Raw genomic sequence first — 18,436 nt, forward strand, 5'->3', positions numbered from 1 at the left:
ATGATGGGACTCACAAAGTGGGTCTTCCTGGTTCTGATTATCATTCAGTTTATCTTGGGAATGCTGGGCAATGGCTTCATTGGATTGGTCAATGGTATCAGCTGGTTCAAGAACAAGAGACTCTCTTTGTTGGACTTCATCATCACTCTCCTGGCTCTTTCTAGGATTATCATCCTCTGTATTCTCCTGACTGATGAGATTTTGTTATTATTTTTTTATAAAACACGTGAAAATGCAATAGTGATGCAGTTTATTGATATTTTCTGGACATTTGCAAACCATCTGAGTATTTGGTTTGCCACCTGCCTCAGTGTTTTCTATTGCCTAAAAATCGCCAATTTCTCCAGCCCTACATTCCTCTGGTTCAAGTGGAGAGTGTCCAGGATAGTTGTGGGGATGCTTCTAGGTGCAGTGCTCCTATCGTGTGCCTCTACCATGTCTCTGATCCATGAATTTAAGGTTCATGCTCTTACCAGTGGAATTAGTCATGCAGGGAATGCATCTGAGCACTTCAAAATGAAAAACATTTATAAACTGGTCCACATTCTTGCAAATCTGTGGGACCTCCCTCCCCTAATAGTGTCTCTAGTCTCCTACTTTCTGCTCTTCCTCTCCCTGGGGAGGCACATTCGGCAGATGCAACATATTTGTAGCAGCCCCAGAGATACAACCAGTGAGGCCCACAAGAAGGTCATAAAAACCACCCTCTCTTTCTTCTTTCTCTTCCTGCTTTATTATATTTCTTTCCTAATTGCATATTCCAGTTCTTTCCTACCAGGGGCAGAAATGACTGAAATGGTTGGAGATATAATTATAATGTTTTATCCTGCTGGCCACTCAGTTATTCTCATTATGGGCAACAACAAACTGAAACAGACATTTGTAGAGATCTGGTGTAAACTTGGTCCCCAGAAGGCTGGTTCCAAGAGATCCATCATTCTCTCGATGGGCAGAGGATGGAACAGGTATCCTGAGACTCCTTTGGACTGACTCAAATCTACAAGGATTCTTCCTGACTTGACCTTCCTGAGCAGTTATTCTGTGACAGTCATAGAACAGAGTAATCCCACCCATGACCTTAGCATGTCTAGCAAGGGCTACTTCTCATGGTCTGTCTTTTTTTTTTTATTTTCGTTTGTTTTGGGGTCACACCCAGCAGCGCTCGGGTTATTCCTGGCTCTACACTCAGAAATCACTCCTGGAAGGCTCAGGGGACCATTTAGGATGCCAGGATTCGAACCACCGTTCTTCTGCATGCAAGGCAAATGCCTTATCTCCATGCTATCTTTCTGGCCCCTCATGGTTTGTCTTTGTAAAAATCTTTGAAACATGTGAAACAATCTAGAAAAATGGTAATATAGTCATTATTTATCTCATAATGTATACATAGGATGTTATTTTTATAAAAATCAGCTGATCTTCATTCATATCTAATGTCTAGTTTTAGCTTGAAGTTCATGTTGAGGACGACAAGCTGATGTAAATAAAAAGAACTTGTTTGCGAGATAAAAACATGTCCTACAAACAAGTGAAAGCAGAGATTAATAGATGGGAATATATTAAGCTGAGAAGCTTCTGCACCTCAAAGGAAATAGTGCCCAGGATACAAGAGCCACCCACTGAGTGGGAGAAACTATTCACCCAATACCCATCAGATAAGAGGCTAATATCCAAAATATACAGGGCACTGACAGAACTCTACAAGAAAAAGTTATCTAATCCCATCAAAAAATGGGGAGAAGAAATGGTCAGACACTTTGATAAAGAAGAAATACAAATGGCCAAAAGGCACATGAAAAAATGCTTCACATCACTAATCATCAGGGAGATGCAAATCAAAACAACTATGAGGTACCACCTCATACCACAGAGATTGGCACACATCACAAAGAATGAGAATAGTGTTGGCGGGGATGCGGTGAGACAGGAATTCTTATCCATTGCTGGTGGGAATGTCGACTAGTTCAACCTTTCTGGAGAGCGATATGGAGATTCCTCCAAAAACTGGAAATCGAGCTCCCATACGATCTAGCTATACCACTCCTAGGAATATACCCTAGGAACACAAAAATACAATACAAAAACCCCTTCCATACACCTATATTTATTGCAGCACTATTTACCATAGCCAGACTCTGGAAACAACCAAGATGCCCTTCAACAGATGAATGGCTAAAGAAACTGTGGTACATATACCCAATGGAATATTATGCAGCCGTCAGGAGAGATGAAGTCATGAAATTTTCCTATACATGGAATCTATTATGCTGAGTGAAATAAGTCAGAGAGAAAGACAAAGATGGAGAATGGTCTCACTCATCTATGGATTTTAAGAAAAATGAAAGACATATCTCAACAATTTTCAGAGACAAAAGAGGAGAGGGCTGGATGTTACAGCTGACCTCATGAACCTCACCACAAAGAGTGATGAGTTTAGTTAGAGAAATAACTATCCTAACAATGAGAATATATGAGGGAAATAGAAAGCCTGTCTAGAGTACAGGTGGGGTCGGGCGATGGGGGGGGGTGTCATCTTATACGACTGAAACCCAACCACAATCATGTTTGTAATCAAGGTGTTTAAATAAAAGATATTATTAAAAAACATGTCCTGCACTGTAGACTCTGAACAATGATTCTTTATCTTCACCAAGATCTTTGGCCTAAGGAGAATGTTTTCAGTGGCAATGGAAACCTCTTCTCATTTATATACTTTCTTTATTTCAGTGCTGAAGATTGGACCTAGGGGCCCACAGACTTGAGGAATAGAGGAATTTGCTGTACCAGAGATGAGCCTCATCTCTGACTTTCCTCACTTATTTTGTAATGTGGACTGTGATATTGACTTCTCAGTGTGTGAGATATAACATAAACTGTGCCAGCAATTTAGCACCACAGGGTATTGTAAATTTCTTTACAGGTCAAACTATTGCTGGAAGTCTCATGATTTGAGCAGCAGCAATAATTTCCACAGGATACTAGTTTCCACAAGTCTTATGTAAGTTCAGAAGCAATGGAGGGAAAGTGAAGATCCAGAATGTTAGGCTACAATGCAGTCTGGTGAGATTGTTTTAATTCAAGAGTTCTAATATTCCTTTGTTTGCTATAAGATGATTAAATGCTATTGAACTTTTTAGACTGTGCAAGTGTCCATGAAAGCTTTTATGTTTTATATTTTTATTGTTTTGGGTCACACCCAGCAGTGCTGAGGGGTTACTCCTGGCTCTACTCACAGAAATCACTCCTGTCAGGCTCAGGGGACCATATGGATGCTGGGATTTGAACCACCATCCTTCTGCACGCAAGGCAAATGCCTTACCTCCTTGCTATCTCTCTGGCCCCTATATTTTTTATTTTTAAAAAATATTTGGTCCATACCTGGCTGTGCTCAGAGTTTTCTCCTGATTCTGTTCATAAGGATTACTTCTGGTGGGTTCAGGGGATCATATATGACATTGGGGATAAAAAAGAGCCTGAGTTATCCACATGCCATGCAAATACCCTTCCTGCTGAACCATCTCTATGGCTTCTATTTTAAAATAAAGATTCATAATGTGTTCTGAACAAGGAGGGATGCCATTTTGGAAAGACTACATGGTATAAGCCACATGTTAGGTTTTCACAAACTTATTTCTATTAACACCATCCCAAGCTACCTGTCCATACCAGGTAGCCAATTGAGGAAGGACACGTAAAAACAGTAGGAAGGTACCTCTAGACAACAGCCAATTATTATTTATATATATATTTTTTTGTTTTTGTTTTTGTTTTTTTTCGGGCCATACCTGTTTGATACTCAGGGGTTACTCCTGGCTACGTGCTCAGAAATTGCCCCTGGTTTGGGGGGACCATATGGGATGCTGGGAGATTGAACCGAGGTCCTTCCTTGGCTAGCGCTTGCAAGGCAGACACCTTACCTCTAGTGCTACCTCGCCGGCCCCATTTTTAAATATATTTTTTATTTAAGTAACATGATCATAGTTGGGTTACGTCACAAACAGAGCACCCCCCTTCACCAGTGTAACATTTCCTCCTTCCCCCTTCCTATTCCCTGCCTTTATTCGAGACAGGCATTCTACTACAGTTATTTGTTTTTAAGTTCAGTAAATTGTTTTTTTTCCTTAAAGGTTAAGAGTAAACAAATATAGTAAAGGTGTGATAGTGGCAATCGCCGTTGTTTGCATAGGCCCAGAAAAATATGGGGAAAACAAAAAAATATCGTTGGCCTGATTACAAGAAGGCCTCACCCCAGAAGTTTATTGGCATAAGACCGACTCTGGGTTCCAGGTATACCAGTCTGTCTAATCCGAGTCATTCTCCGTGGTAACAGCCAATTATTTTAAAGATCATCAAAAATCTAAAACCTCCCTATATTCCTTCTCTATATAATCTGCTTCATGACTTTGGATGAGGTTCATCTCCTTCCAGAAAGGACCCTGAACCATCAGTTTTGAGGCTGTTGGTAGATGGATTAAAGTTTTGTTCATCTTTACTTCAATTGTGTGGTCTTGTGTTTAGACTCTGGACCCTAACATCACTATTTTATTTTATTTTTTTTAACTTTATTGATTGATTCACTGGTTGATTTTTGAGCACCCAACTGTGCTCAGGGGTCACTCCTGGCACTGCACTCAAAAATCACCCTTTGGCAGGCTGGGAACCATATGGGATGCTGGGAATTGAACCAGCTCCTTCAGGTTTGGCTGCATGCAAGGCAAATGCCCTAATGCTGTGCTATCTCTATGGCCCTAACATCATTATTTTAACATTTAAGTTTTATAAAAGTATGTTTAATTAATTACATGAAACTTCACGAGCATTGATTGGTTTCTAATATCAAATAACATTGACAGACCAGTGAAGTGATTGCAACTTAAGATAATAAAGAATTCTCAAACATGTGACTACATTCAGGCAGGACATACAGCAAATTTGAAACTGATTTTCTGTCATTAATGGGTTCTCAGATGTAAAGATATATGACTATGTTTATATAAGGATCCTAAAGCATGGGCCCATATCCTGGCCCTTATTAGAAGATTACTTTGGGGATATTTCTTTTTTCTTTTTTGGTTTTTGGGTCACACCCGGCAGTGCTCAGGAGTTACTCCTGGCTCTGCACTCAGAAGTCGCTCCTGTCAGGGTTGGGGGACCAAATGAATATGAGGATTTGAACCAGGGTCTGTCCTGTGTTGGTCACATGCAAGGCAAATGCCTTACCACTGTGCTATCGCTCCAGCCCGGGGGGATATTTCTTAACATCTGTTTCACTCTCTCATTGTGAAATGAGAAAAGTGCTAGTATTTTATTGATAAAGATGCTTGGGAGGTATATTTTAATAAACACATGGAAAATGCTTAGGAGTCCCATCTGGATTAAACTATAAATATTGTTACTATCATTACTGTTATCTTGTGATGTGGTATATTTTAGCATAGTATGAGAGATCTACACACTGCATGGCATATACTTAACCAAATTTAAATATAGGATTGTTAATATTGCTTTATTCATTTAAAAAAGAACAGGAAAACATTGTCTTTGCATCTATTTTCAGAATTTCTTTTGGCCACACCCAGCCATTTTCAGGGGTTACTTCAGTTGTGCACTCAGAAATCACTCCTGGCAGGCTTTCAGACCATATGGGATGCCACAGATCGAACCTGGGTTGGCTGCATGCAAGGCAGTACCCACTGTGCTGTTGCTCCAGGCCTGGAATGATCTTTATGTTCTTGCACACACCCTGTCATTACTCAGTGGAACTACCCTGGGGTTGAATCTGTATTAATTCTGTTTTGTTGTTTGTTTGTTTGTTTTTGTTTTGGGAGGCTACACCTTCAGAACTTAGGGGCTACTCTGGGGTTGAATCTGGACTCTTGCATTCAACTCAGGTAGTTCACGGAGGACTACCTCTACTCACAAATATGGCGTGGTTGTTGTTTGGGTCTGTATGCTTTTGGCTGTTTCCTGAAGACTCTTCCTTCTATATACTGTGGTTGCATTAAATCATGGGTTTAAATCCTACATCAAATCACAGATATCCTGGAATTAGAAATGGTGCCAAAACCATGCTGAACTTACCTCTCTGACCCTTTCATTGAAGCCTGAGTTTGGTTGGAAAAGGAAGGATTATCCTGAGTTGAAATCTGACTCTTTGTTTGAAGTCAAAGTTATCTTCTCTGTTTGTAAAACACATCATATTTAGAGGTGTGACATTACCAGTCCTTTCCTTGTTTTCTTTCTATCAGAGGCTCACCTGGTTGACCTCATACACAGTAATTTCAGCTTCATGTGAACTGCTATTCATTAAAATTGGATGTCAAAGTGTGTCTGGTTGGTATGGAGCTGCCCACAGGTAGTTTCATCTAGTAATAGAGGTGCAATAATGAGTTTGTCCATTTTGGAAAAGATCTGGTTTTCTTAACCCACCAGAGGAATACAATTTATCTACCAGTTCCACAGTGTCTCAGAGACTGGAAAGAATTGGCTAAAATTTCAGGCTTTATTTTAAGACATTGCTGGAGGAACCATCTGATTTGTTTAATTTTGCCTCAAACTAAGCTCAAATTGTTTTTTTTAACACCTTTTTCTTTATTTAAAAATCTTGATTACATAAATGATTGTGATTAGGTTTCAGTCATGTAAAGAACACCTTCTTCACCAGTGCAACATTCCCACCACCAATGTCCCAAATCTCCCTCTATCCCACCCCACCCCCACCTGTACTCCAGACAGGCTTTCCAGTTCCCTCATTCATTCACATGATTATGGTAGTTCTCTGTGTAGTTATTTCTATAGCTGCACTCACCACTCTTTGTGGTGAGCTTTATGAAGTGAGCTGGAAGTTCCAGCCCTCCACTCATTGTCTCTGAGGATTGTTGCAAAAATGCCTTTTATTTTTCTTAAAACCCATAGATGAGTGAGACTACTCTGCATCTCTCTCTCTCTCCCTCTGACTTATTTCACTCAGCATGATAGATTCCATGTACATCCATGTATAGGAAAATTTCATGACTTCATCTCTCCTGACAGCTGCATAATATTCCATTGTGTATATGTACCACAGTTTCTTTAGCCATTTGTCTGTTGAAGGGCATCTTGGTTGTTTCCAGAGCCTGGCTATTGTGAATAGTACTGCAATAAATATAGGTGTGAGGAAGGGGTTTTTGTATTGTATTCTTGTGTTTTTAGGGTATATCACTAGGAGTGGAATAGCTGGGCCGAATGGAAGATCAATTTCCAGATTTTGGAGGAATCTCCATATCGCTTTCCATAGAGTTTGGACTAGACTGCATTCCCACCAGCAGTGGATAAGAGTTCCTTTCTCTCCACATCCCCGCCAGCACTGATTGTTCTCATTCTTTGTGATGTGTGCCGATCTCTGTGGTGTGAGGTGGTATCTTGTTGTTTTGATTTGCATCTCCCTGATGATTAGTGATGAGGAGCATTTTTTCATGTGCCTTTTGGCCATTTGTATTTCTTTTTTTATCAAAGTGTCTTCATTTCTTCTCCCCATTTTTTGATGGTATTAGATGTTTTTTTCTTGTAAAGGTCTGTCAGTGCCCTGCATATTTTGGATATAAGCCCCTTATCTGATGGGTGTTGGGTGAATAGTTTCTCCCACTCGGTGGGTGGCTCTTGTATCCTGGGCACTATTTCTTTTGAGGTGCAGAAGCTTCTCAGTTTAATGTATTCCCATCAGGAAAGTGCAGTTTCCTCCTTGAAGATGCCTTTAGTCTCAATGTCATGGAGTGTTTTACTGGCGTGTTGTTCTATATACCTTATGGTATCAGGTCTGATATCAAGGTCTTTAATCCATTTGGATTTTACCTTCATACATGATGTTAACTGGGGGTCTATGTTCGCTTTTTTGCAAGTGGCTAACCAGTTCTGCCAGCACCACTTGTTGAAGAGATTTTCCCTGCTCCACTTAGGATTTCTTGCTTCTTTGTCAAAACTTTGGTAATTGTATGTCTGGGGGACAATGTCTGAGAACTCAAGCCTATTCCACTGATCTGAGGGTCTGTCTTTATTCCAATACCATGCTATTTTGATAACTATTGCTTTGTAGTACAGTTTAAAGTTGGGGAAAGTAATGCCTCCCATTTTCCTTTTCCCTTTAAGTGCTTAGTCCTACATTGAATCTTAACTGTTTTGGATTAAGTCCACACTTCATAGCTTGTAATATAAAGCTATTATATATTTGACCCCATTTTATCTGAATTTACATTTAATTTCTTTGAAAATGTCAGATTTGAACTTTATTTAACTTCTGTCTGCTATACTGTGCCTATATCAGGGGTCTCAAACTCGTGCCCCTCGGGCGGTTTGCGGCCCTCCATACAACATTTTGTGGCCCGCGGCCAACCTTCAAATATCACAGTATTCGCGATTATTTGCTTACCGAAAAATCGCAATAAAAATCGCATTAGTAAGAAAAAAATCGCATTAAACATTCGCATACCCTGAGCAGTTCTGTTCGGGGTATGCAAATGTTTAATGCGATTTTTTTTCTTACTAATGCTATTTTTTATTGCGAATGTTCGGTAAGCAAAATCCCTTATGTGGCCCTGCCTCACCCCGACTTTACCTTCTGCGGCCCCCAGGTAAATTGAGTTTGAGACCCCTGCTATAGGGAGCTCTTTGCCTGGAATTCTTTTTATAACTCATTAGCTTTATTAATTTTTACTAATTCTTTAAGACCTACTTCTTCCTCAATTAAACTTAATACTTATTATGTGTATACTCTCTCTTAATCCTGTATCAGAATTGTGCTTTGGTTTTATTCCAGAGTGGGAGTAGACTGGAGATATCTTACTTTTCTTTATAAGGTCTTCAGTAGTGTAATTTTCAAGTCATGTAGTGTCCTTTACTCTTAAGCAATAACAGAAAAATGAGGCAATATTGCTGATTGATTTGGTACCCAAAACTATCTATAAAGCATTACCATTTCCTGGAGTTCTTTGACTGGAATATAATGTATATCAAGAAATAGCAAATATCTAGGTATCTATTGATCTAAGTATCAATCCAGATCTATAAATAAATCCCCTGAAATGACTGACATTTGTTTTCTCAGTGAAATCACATAATAGAAAATAGTTAGGTTCCACGCCCATGTGTAGTGAGTGAATGTGAAGCAAAGGAATTATTATGAAAGGATGGAGTTAAATTAAAGAAATCTTTCTTAACAAAGTGTGAATCTTTGAAAATGATTTATCAGAAGATAATGGATGAAACATTAGATGATAGAGGCAAGTGTGGGGTTCAAAGCACAATCTTGGCTGGGTATGAAGAAAAGCTGCATCATTGTCAAACGGTAATAGGGCATGGCTGTGTTAAAATCTCATATGATTTGAAATCTTTGGAGCCGGCTTCACTCTCCTCCTCCAGCTGTGATTGTCTCAGTGGAGTGGACCCTTACACTGTTTTAATGAGTCATTTATAAGGAAAACAGGATATTATTGAAGAAATAGTCATGCAATGCTTGGAAGATTTGCATTCAGGTAAAGCAGCTGGCTCTCAGAATACTATGGTTCTTTTGTCACTGAGGGAAATTAAAGTAGAAAATGTCCTTCTTTGTTGGATGTTGGTGCCTACTTGTACATTTGAGTGTTTTTCCTATCCCAGGCATAAGCAGCACAACTGCTGAATTCCTCAATGAGTCAAGATGCTTCATATATTGTTTCCTCTGCTTTTATTGTTGCCACAATTTTTTTGTTTGTGGGACTCATCACAAACTTGTTCATTGTAATTTCCAGTTGCCAGAATTGGATGAAAAGTCATAGAATTATTCCTTCTGACAAGATCCTGGTCAGCCTTGGTATTGTACGATTTCTTAGGATGGCACTGCTGCTCCTGTACTATCTCTTCCTCTTCATCTCTCCGGCTCTTCTCAGGTCAGTCCACGCAACTACTTTCCTTGTGGTGTGCTGGATGTTTTTGGACTCTTGTAGTCTGTGGTTTGTGACCTTGCTGAACACTTTGTACTGCGTGAAGATTTCTAACTTCCAACATTCAGTGTTTCTCCTGCTGAAACAAAATCTCTCCTCGAAGATTCCTGAGCTACTGCTGGGCTGTGTGCTGATTTCTGCCTTTCTCACCTTCCCATATATTGTGCTCAGAGAGACGTCACCCACTTCAGAACCCATGTTTGTAAAAAATGGCACAGAGTTAGACCTGAAAGAGGACGTTTTATTTTTGCTGACCTCTTTTGTCCTGAGTTCATGTCTGCAGTTCATCATGAATGTGACAGTGGCTTCCTTGCTAATAAATTCCTTGAGGAGACACATTCAGACGATGCAGAGAAGTGCCACCGACTTTTGGAATCCCCAGATTGAAGCTCATGTGGGGGCCATGAAGTTGATGATCTATTTCCTCATCCTCTACATCCCTTGCTCTGTTGCTACTCTGTTCCTTTATCTACCTTTCTCTGTTAAGATGACTTTGGTAGTCAAATTGATTTGTATGATTATTTCTACCTTTTATCATCCGGGACATTCTATTCTCATTATTCTCACACATCCTAAACTGAAAACAAAAGCAAAGCAGATTTTTTGCTTCAACAAATAGGAGAATTTCAGAAGTCAATAGGGACTGGACTACCTTCATGCTTTGGAAGTTAAGATTTTCTGTGTTAACAGAATTTTCAGTAGTCTGAAGAATTTTTTTTAGCAGTTTATTTATTTATTCATTGATTGACCTGTTTTTGGACCACACTCAGCAATGTTTAGGAGTTACTCCTGGCTCTGTGCTCAGAAATGTCTCCTGGCAAGTTCGGGGGACCATATGGGATGCCAGGAATTGAACTGGGTTCGTCCCAGGTCAGCTGCATGCAAGGCAAATTTCCTACCGCTGCACTATCTCTCTGGCCCCTCAAGAATTTTTTTATATTGCTGATATAACTTCTTGGACATATATATAAAACATATATATTTTTATTAATTTAATTTTCAATACTTCCCTCCATGATTTAAAATAAAAAAGGTATCATTTCAGCATAATTTATTTGGAGCATTTTTTTTTTTAATTTGAGACTATTTTGCTGATAGCCCCACCTCATACCCACCTATGTTGCCCTTTAGGGACACCAATCTGACCAAACTTCAGGTATGCTTGTTTTTGAGCTGATATTACCAGGGCTTTTTTTGAGTAAGTGTAGGCACCCTCCCCTCATATTATATCTTTTTTCAAAGGACTGACAGCCGAGGTCATGCTCCTACAAAAGCCATAGTATCAGTAATAATGCTTTGACATTTGTGTATTGCTTTAATCCCTATAGGAACACACCAGTTTAACAGAATGGACAGCTAACTAGAGCTTACTAAACCTTTTGCTATTGTATTGACTTCATTGGAGATACAATAATTTTCACTAATGTGCTTGCTCCTGTACCTTTTTTGGGGGTGGGGGAGGCACACTCAGCAGCTTTCAGAGGTTACTCCTGGCTTTGTACTTAAAAGTTGCTCCTGGCAGGCTCAGGGGACCACATGAGATGCTAGGGATCGAACCTGGGTCTGTCCCAATAGACAGTATGCAAGGCAAATGCCTTGCCACTGCGCTATCACTCTAGCCCTTCTGTTTTCTTTTTTCAAATTTTCTTTTTTTTCTTTTTCTTTTTCCTTTGTATTAATTTTAAATAACTTTTCTCTTATTTATCTGGAAACAAATGTATTATGATCATTTATGTCAACTATGTGATACATTTTCTTTTATTAAGTAAAAATGGAATTTAAGAAGAATTAAAAATTTTAAAAAAGGAGATAACTTTTATTTACTAGATTAAAGATTTATAGGCTTTTTCAAAATACCACCAAATTCACCAATTTCACAATTACAACCAAAGTCTCAGTATCTGTCCACTGTTGTTAGCATCTTCCATCCACATTTGATCTCCACTTTTCTCCTTCCTCTGAGAAATTTAGTTATGATACTTATAGTCCAGGGCCTTGGTTTCATTGATTTTACCATTCTTTTGATTTATTGAAACATTATTTATGATGTATTTTTTCACAGGTATTTTATACCTATGTAACAGAAGTTCCCTCATGGTTCTGTAGACTACTGAAAATACAATGAGAGGCTCCCTAAATTAAGTAATAAGTTATGGTTCATATTACTTTTGAAAATACTGAGGTCTAGCTGGTGAATGATGGGACAAAAATCAGATGTGAGTAAATAAATGATCATTGGGAGCCTGATTGAATTTGAGCACCCAGGGGTAAAAAAAAAAAAAAAAAAAAAAAAAGAAAAGGACAGTTTGAGACAGCAAAGAGAAGAAAGAGAAAGGTGAAAGGAAATGAATGTTGCGGTAGATTTACAGGAAAAGATTCCTGAGCTTGCTAGCTCACAAAAACTGAGTAATTACTCCAAGAAAGGGCAGAACTGAATTTCTAGGGTTGGCCTGTAAAGAAAGGAAGGCCTGACTTGAAACACGGGGGAAACTCAGTATTCAAGATCCTAATTGTGGCTAGTTCAGAGATCGTTAAAACTCTAGTGTAATAGATTGAAGAAAAAAGAAAGTATAAAAGAGATAATTAATACTCGATATGAAAGATGGTACCATTATGACATAGAATTTGGTGGAAATACAAGAGATAATTAGATTCATTGTGGGAAAACCCGACTTTTATTGAATCGATGTTATCTGTTCATTCATTTTTGCATTGAGTGAGTGATAGGGCCACTATGTAATTCTCTAGAAGGCTATTCTTTTTCTTGTGAAGTAACAGGAGTGACTATAGAGAATAAACATGAACAGAGAATATTGATAAGGTTTGGGATGAGAAATATATTTAAATACTCTATGATGATGACAACATTCTTATGTAGCAGTCATACTTCCTAGAATAAATATTATTAAACAAGCAATCAGTGTAGTAGAAAAAAAATCTCAGGAATTTCCAAATTTTATGCTTACCTGATTTTCCCTATTCTAGTCATCAGAAAGTTGACTTCTCAGAGTCAGTGAGAATGATCCCAAATCAACAATTTGATATTACAAGGAGGGAGATGTGGGATGCATGCTGGGAACAGGGGTGGAGGGAGGACAACATTGGTGGTTGGAGTGTCCCTGATTCAATATTACTATGTACCTAAAAATTTACTGTGAAAGCTTTGTAATTCACTTTGGTCAAAATAAAAAAAAAGTCATCTTATATGCTGGAAAATATGGTAGATAAAGTTATTAAATATAAGAATAAAAATTAATGAATTAACTAAATAATAAAATTGCAAGTAGGCCAAGGATATGGGCTCAGTGGTACAGCATTATGAGGTGTTGGGTTTAATCCCCAGTGTTACAAAAATGTAATTTATCAATTAATTAAGTGTCAAGAGGCAAAGAGGGTGAATCTTAAAAGAAGAAAGAGAAGAGCAAAAAATCCACATGAAGCTAACCCCCTCACAAGACTCACAGAAAATATATCCACTCAAACTATATAGAACAAGAGAGATTTATATGACATACACAACGTGTTGAATGAAAAAGATTTAAAGCTGAGAATATTATATTCATCAAAGTTATCATTAAAACTTAGAGAAGTGATAAAAGTTCTCAACCAATACTTAGAAAAATTCATGAGTGCTGAACTAACTTTCAGAGAAAAATAAATGTGTATAATATATTATATAATAAGTACAGAAAGGAATATTACTCAGTCATAAAAATGATGACATCCTTCCTTCTATTACAACATGGGTTAAATTAGAAAATGCCATGTAAAGTGAGTCAAGTCAGTAGAATAAAACAAATACCAGATTATCTATCTCAAATGTGATATAGAATGAAGCAAAGCTAAAGAACAATGTGCAGTGAAAACAAATCCTTACCCTATGACAACAGAATGAAGATCACCCATGGGATGACTAAGGATGTTGTGAAGTAAGGAAGGCGGGAGAATGAATGGGTAGGGTTCTACTGAAGAGGAGCAGAGAGATATTGGCACAGTGGAACCCTAACGGTGTACCTCTAAAACATATAAACATTGATAATACTTTCATCAATATTAACTCAATTTAAAAAATAAATTGGGTTGACAAGATAACTCAAAGGAGTGGAATACTTGAACATACTCTGAATTTCAAGGCTTTGTGTTCAATCCCTAAACCATGTCGCCTCCAACCCTCATGTCCTTGATACCTGAGGAGAGGAGCAGCCCTCAGGTATCAAGTATCCTCAAGCCTGAGAATTTAACCATCTGATCCCGTAAGCCTAGAATCAGAAGGGAGTGACCCCTGAGTCCTTGCATACCACTTTGAAGACCTCCAAAAATAATAATAAAATTAATTAATTTTAATAGAAATATATTACTATTTTATTAGATCTAGAAAGAACAGTGGAGGATTTTTCTGTACTTTGGTATTAATTGCACTACAATAACATTCTATGTAAAAACAAACATTATCATTATTGTAAACTATTTCACCTCAATACTAAAATAAAAGATGAAAATGAATAAATAAGAAAAACATATCTCACAGAAAGTCTCAGCTTAAAATGTATGTATTTCATATAAAGATACAAAGTATCCACATTTCATGTCTTCTGAAAGAGAGAAATGAAAAGTTTTAGCAGACCTAGATAGTTTTTCAGTTACACAAGTCTTCAAATATAATTTTGAATATTTTCTCCTTTTCCTTCCACATGGGGTCTCCCCAAACCCCAGAGGCATTTTTTTTATTTTATTAAGTTTTTCAGACCTATTATTTCAGTTTGGAATTTTTTAATTTTTATTTTCATATCCTCTTGATTATTATTTGTGTTCTGTTCATCTTGGTCTAGGCTTTCTTTGAGTTTTATGATCATCCTCCATATTTCTTCTCTAAACTTCTTATCTGAGAGGCTAATTAGGTGGATGGCATTTTTTGGGTCATCACAGCTGCCATCTTAATTCTCTACGCTTGGTGTTTGCCTATGTTGTTTTCTCATTCTCACACTTGTAGTGTGTTTTTTCTATGTGTTTTTGTGGTGTTTATTGACTAGAAAATGTTTTCAGCCACGAGTCTAAGCTCCTCTGGCTCCACTGTTTGTGGGAGAGCAGTGCACCTCTGAAGAGAGCCCTCAGGGAATGATGGGCAAAGAGGATCAAATCCCAGGCCACAGGACAGCCGAGAGAAGGCCCAAAATGTATGCCACGCTTCGAGTCACACAACAGAGACCAGCTCCACTGTCTTTCATAATTCTTTATCTTTATCTCTGTGTTTTCTTCTGGAATCCCCATGCTGTAAAACTTTGCTCTTCTTTTATTTATTTTATTTTTTTTGCTCTTCTTTTAAACGTTCAGTCTCTTATCTTTTCTTCCTTTATTTCAATTTCTTTTTTATGTTCTTAAAAATACTTTATTTGGCCACATCCAGCAAAGCTCAGCATTTATTTCAGATTCTGTGCTTAGGGATATCTCTTGACAGGCTCAGAGTACCATATGGGATGCTAAGGATCAAACCCAGGTATATTGCATGCAAGCAAACACTATCAACTGCACTAGCATTTTGGCCCCTAGATATTCTTTTTTGAAAGTTTCCTATACCATACTTTATCTTCAAATCTACCAGTTTGATCTTCAGCTTGTTTCATTCTGTTCTTGAGTTACTGAATTGAATTTTGTTGCTGAGCTTCAAAATTTTGTTGCTGAGCACAGTTGCCCAGGGCTAAAAGGGCTACACTTTGTGCTGAGAAGACCATGATTAGTGCTTGGGATCAAAACTGGGGCTTTGTGCAGTCCAGGTATGCACTTGAACTTTTGAGTTTTCTCCTGTCTTCATACATCATTGAGCTTTTTTTTGGGGGGGGGCGGGGTTAGTTTTTCAGCCACACCCAGTGACGCTCAGGGTTCACTCCTGGCTATGCATTCAGAAATCGCTCCTGGCTTGGGGGACCATATGGGACGCTGGGGGATCGAACAGCAGTTCGCCCTAGGCTAGGCAGATGCCTTACTGCTTTACGACACCACTCTGGCCTTGCAACTGTTATATTCTTAAGTTTAGTAATTTTTGTTTGTATTTTTCTTATACTTTCTTATTGAACTTCTTGCTTATTATTTCTTCATTTTAGTGAGCATTAGTAGGATTGTTGCTTTGAAGTCTTATCAGGAAGTTTAGAAAATTATGATGTGCGGGGGGGGGGTGGTGATTATCTCCCAAAAATGCTTAGTGAATTGTGCAGTTCTGGGGATTGATTAAACTTAGGCCTCCTGCATACAAGGCATGTGATCCAGCTCTGAGCTATATCCCTGCTGCACTGTAAGAATTTGTCTTTATTTATCAAAGTAGGTAAATTTCCTTCCTTCCTTCCTTCCTTCCTTCCTTCCTTCCTTCCTTCCTTCCTTCCTTCCTTCCTTCCTTCCTTCCTTCCTTCCTTCCTTCCTTCCTTCCTTCCTTCCTTCCTTCCTTCCTTCCTTCCTTCCTTCCTTCCTTCCTTCCTTCCTTCCTTCCTTCCTCCCTTCCTTCCTCCCTCCCTCCCTCCCTCCCTCCCTCCCTCCCTCCCTCCCTCCCTCCCTCCCTCCCTCCCTCCCTCCCTCCCTCCCTTCCTCCCTCCCTCCCTCCCTTCCTCCCTCCCTCCCTCCCTCCCTCCTGGGTTCCTTTCAGTTACTGTGGTCTCAAAGTCTGTAAGACCTGGGTATATACTGGGTTGCAGTCATAAATCCTAACAACAGGAATGCCTGTAGCTGACCTTCATACTAATGGCTAACTTGTGTTTACCAGTGGCGGTTACTAGAGTGCAAGGTAGCTCTAGGTAAATATCCTTCCTGAACATCTATTTATGATCTCTAGTAATCTTTTTCCCAGAAAATTATCAATACATTGATCATATTCTAAAAAAATTTATACTTTCAATCATCTATATGATTGCTTCTTTCAATTATACATTTATAACTCAAAATTTTAGTTAAAATTTGTGATTTGCCTCAGTAGAGAAAAACCTGGGATTCTGTCATTTAATACATTTTCTAAGAGGTACAACTTTTAATTACATTTCAGGACCAGTGGCACTGACTAAACAGTTTCTGTTTTATGCAGCTAAATCTCTCTTGAGTGGTGAGTGACGGAGCCTTCCATTGAATTCTGATGTTTTTTTGTTTCTCTGTGTTTGTCCCTGAGTCTTCTTGGGAATCTTCTGAGTGATTCTACATGACTCTTACATCCTTCTTTCTGCATTGTGTGGTGCATAGCCTCGTTCCCTTTGAAACTGTGTCTAAATCCTCCCTCAGATCAAGATTTGTGATGCAGATCTCTTCCTTGTTATGTGACACTGAAGCCTCTATATTTGCATGTTAGCAATGAGGTTCTGCTTACTTTAGATCATAGATTTAAAGTGACCATATATGTGATCTGCAAAGTCAGAGGATTCACAAAACTACATCAGCCTCAGCTGGGCAGAGACAGTTACAGCAAACCAACAGTGATGACAGCATCATAGGGAAAATAATTCAGACGAGGAATGAATGGGCACCACTGAAAAGAACAAGATAAGTTCTGCTTAGTAGGTGATATGTTGAGACTCACAGAGTGCCTCTTCCTGGTTTTGATTATCATCCTGTTTGTCCTGGGATTGCTGGGCAATGGCTTCATTGGGTTGGTCAATGGCAAGAACTGGTTCAAGAGCAGGAGACTCTCTTTGTCTGACTTCATTATCACCATCCTGGCTCTCTCTAGGATTATTCTCCTGTGGATTCTCGTGGTAGATAGTGTTTTAATGGTGTTACCTTCCAAGATAGAAGATAATACATTTATAAGGAAAATTCTGGGAACGTCCTGGACATTTATGAACCATATGAGCATTTGGTTGGTTACCTGCCTTAGTGTCCTCTACTGCCTGAAAGTTGCTAATTTCTCCAACCCTCAATTCCTTTGGCTCAAGTGGAGAGTCTCTAGGATGGTTGTGTGGATGCTGCTGGGTGCAATGCTCCTGTCATGTGCCAGTGCCATGTCTAGGTTCCATGAATACAAGATCTATGTTGTTACCAGTGAAATCAAAGGCACACAGAATGTGTCTGAGTATTTTGGGAAAAAGAGGAAACATGGTTTGATCCATGCTCTTGGAATGCTTTGGGAATTTCCTCCCCTAACAGCAATGCTGGCCTCATACTTTCTGCTCCTCTTCTCCCTGGGGAGGCACATTCAGCAGATGCAACTACGTGGTACCAGCTCCAGAGATTCAACCACGGATGCCCACAAGAAAGCCATCAAACTAATTTTTTCTTTCATCGTTCTCTTTCTACTTTATTATATTTTAATTTTACTTTCATTTTTCAGATATTTCTTACCAGAACCAAAGATGATGAAGATGATTGGAGAAGCATTTGCAATATTTTATTCTGCTGGTCATTCATTTATTCTGATTGTAGGAAGCAATAAATTAAAACAGTCATTGGTACAGATGATCTGGTGTGAGACTTGTCAAGTTAAATTTGGACCCAAGGGGTCTCTTGCCCCTTAG

The 18,436-nt window shown here is 38.8% G+C and overlaps 3 protein-coding genes across 3 annotated transcripts; all 3 read left to right on the top strand.

Moving 5' to 3' along the window:
• On the top strand, window positions 1–990 carry LOC126022407 (taste receptor type 2 member 3-like). Its single transcript, XM_049783332.1, has one exon. It carries the CDS (start codon window positions 1–3, stop codon window positions 988–990), a length of 990 nt encoding a protein of 329 aa, XP_049639289.1.
• An 8,670-nt stretch (window positions 991–9,660) lies between these two features.
• On the top strand, window positions 9,661–10,572 carry LOC126022497 (taste receptor type 2 member 4-like). Its single transcript, XM_049783456.1, has one exon. The coding sequence runs from the start codon at window positions 9,661–9,663 to the stop codon at window positions 10,570–10,572; it is 912 nt and encodes a 303-aa protein (XP_049639413.1).
• A 6,916-nt stretch (window positions 10,573–17,488) lies between these two features.
• LOC126011493 (taste receptor type 2 member 3-like) lies at window positions 17,489–18,436 on the top strand. Its single transcript, XM_049775260.1, has one exon. It carries the CDS (start codon window positions 17,489–17,491, stop codon window positions 18,434–18,436), a length of 948 nt encoding a protein of 315 aa, XP_049631217.1.

The sequence above is a fragment of the Suncus etruscus genome, chromosome 1 (genome assembly GCF_024139225.1).
Source record: "Suncus etruscus isolate mSunEtr1 chromosome 1, mSunEtr1.pri.cur, whole genome shotgun sequence".
NCBI classification, from domain to species: domain Eukaryota; kingdom Metazoa; phylum Chordata; class Mammalia; order Eulipotyphla; family Soricidae; genus Suncus; species Suncus etruscus.

Bases quoted from the DNA above. Each gene is read 5' to 3' on its own strand.
- LOC126022407 (XM_049783332.1), top strand. From the start codon at position 1: ATGATGGGACTCACAAAGTGGGTCTTCCTGGTTCTGATTATCATTCAG.
- LOC126022497 (XM_049783456.1), top strand. From the start codon at position 9,661: ATGAGTCAAGATGCTTCATATATTGTTTCCTCTGCTTTTATTGTTGCC.
- LOC126011493 (XM_049775260.1), top strand. From the start codon at position 17,489: ATGTTGAGACTCACAGAGTGCCTCTTCCTGGTTTTGATTATCATCCTG.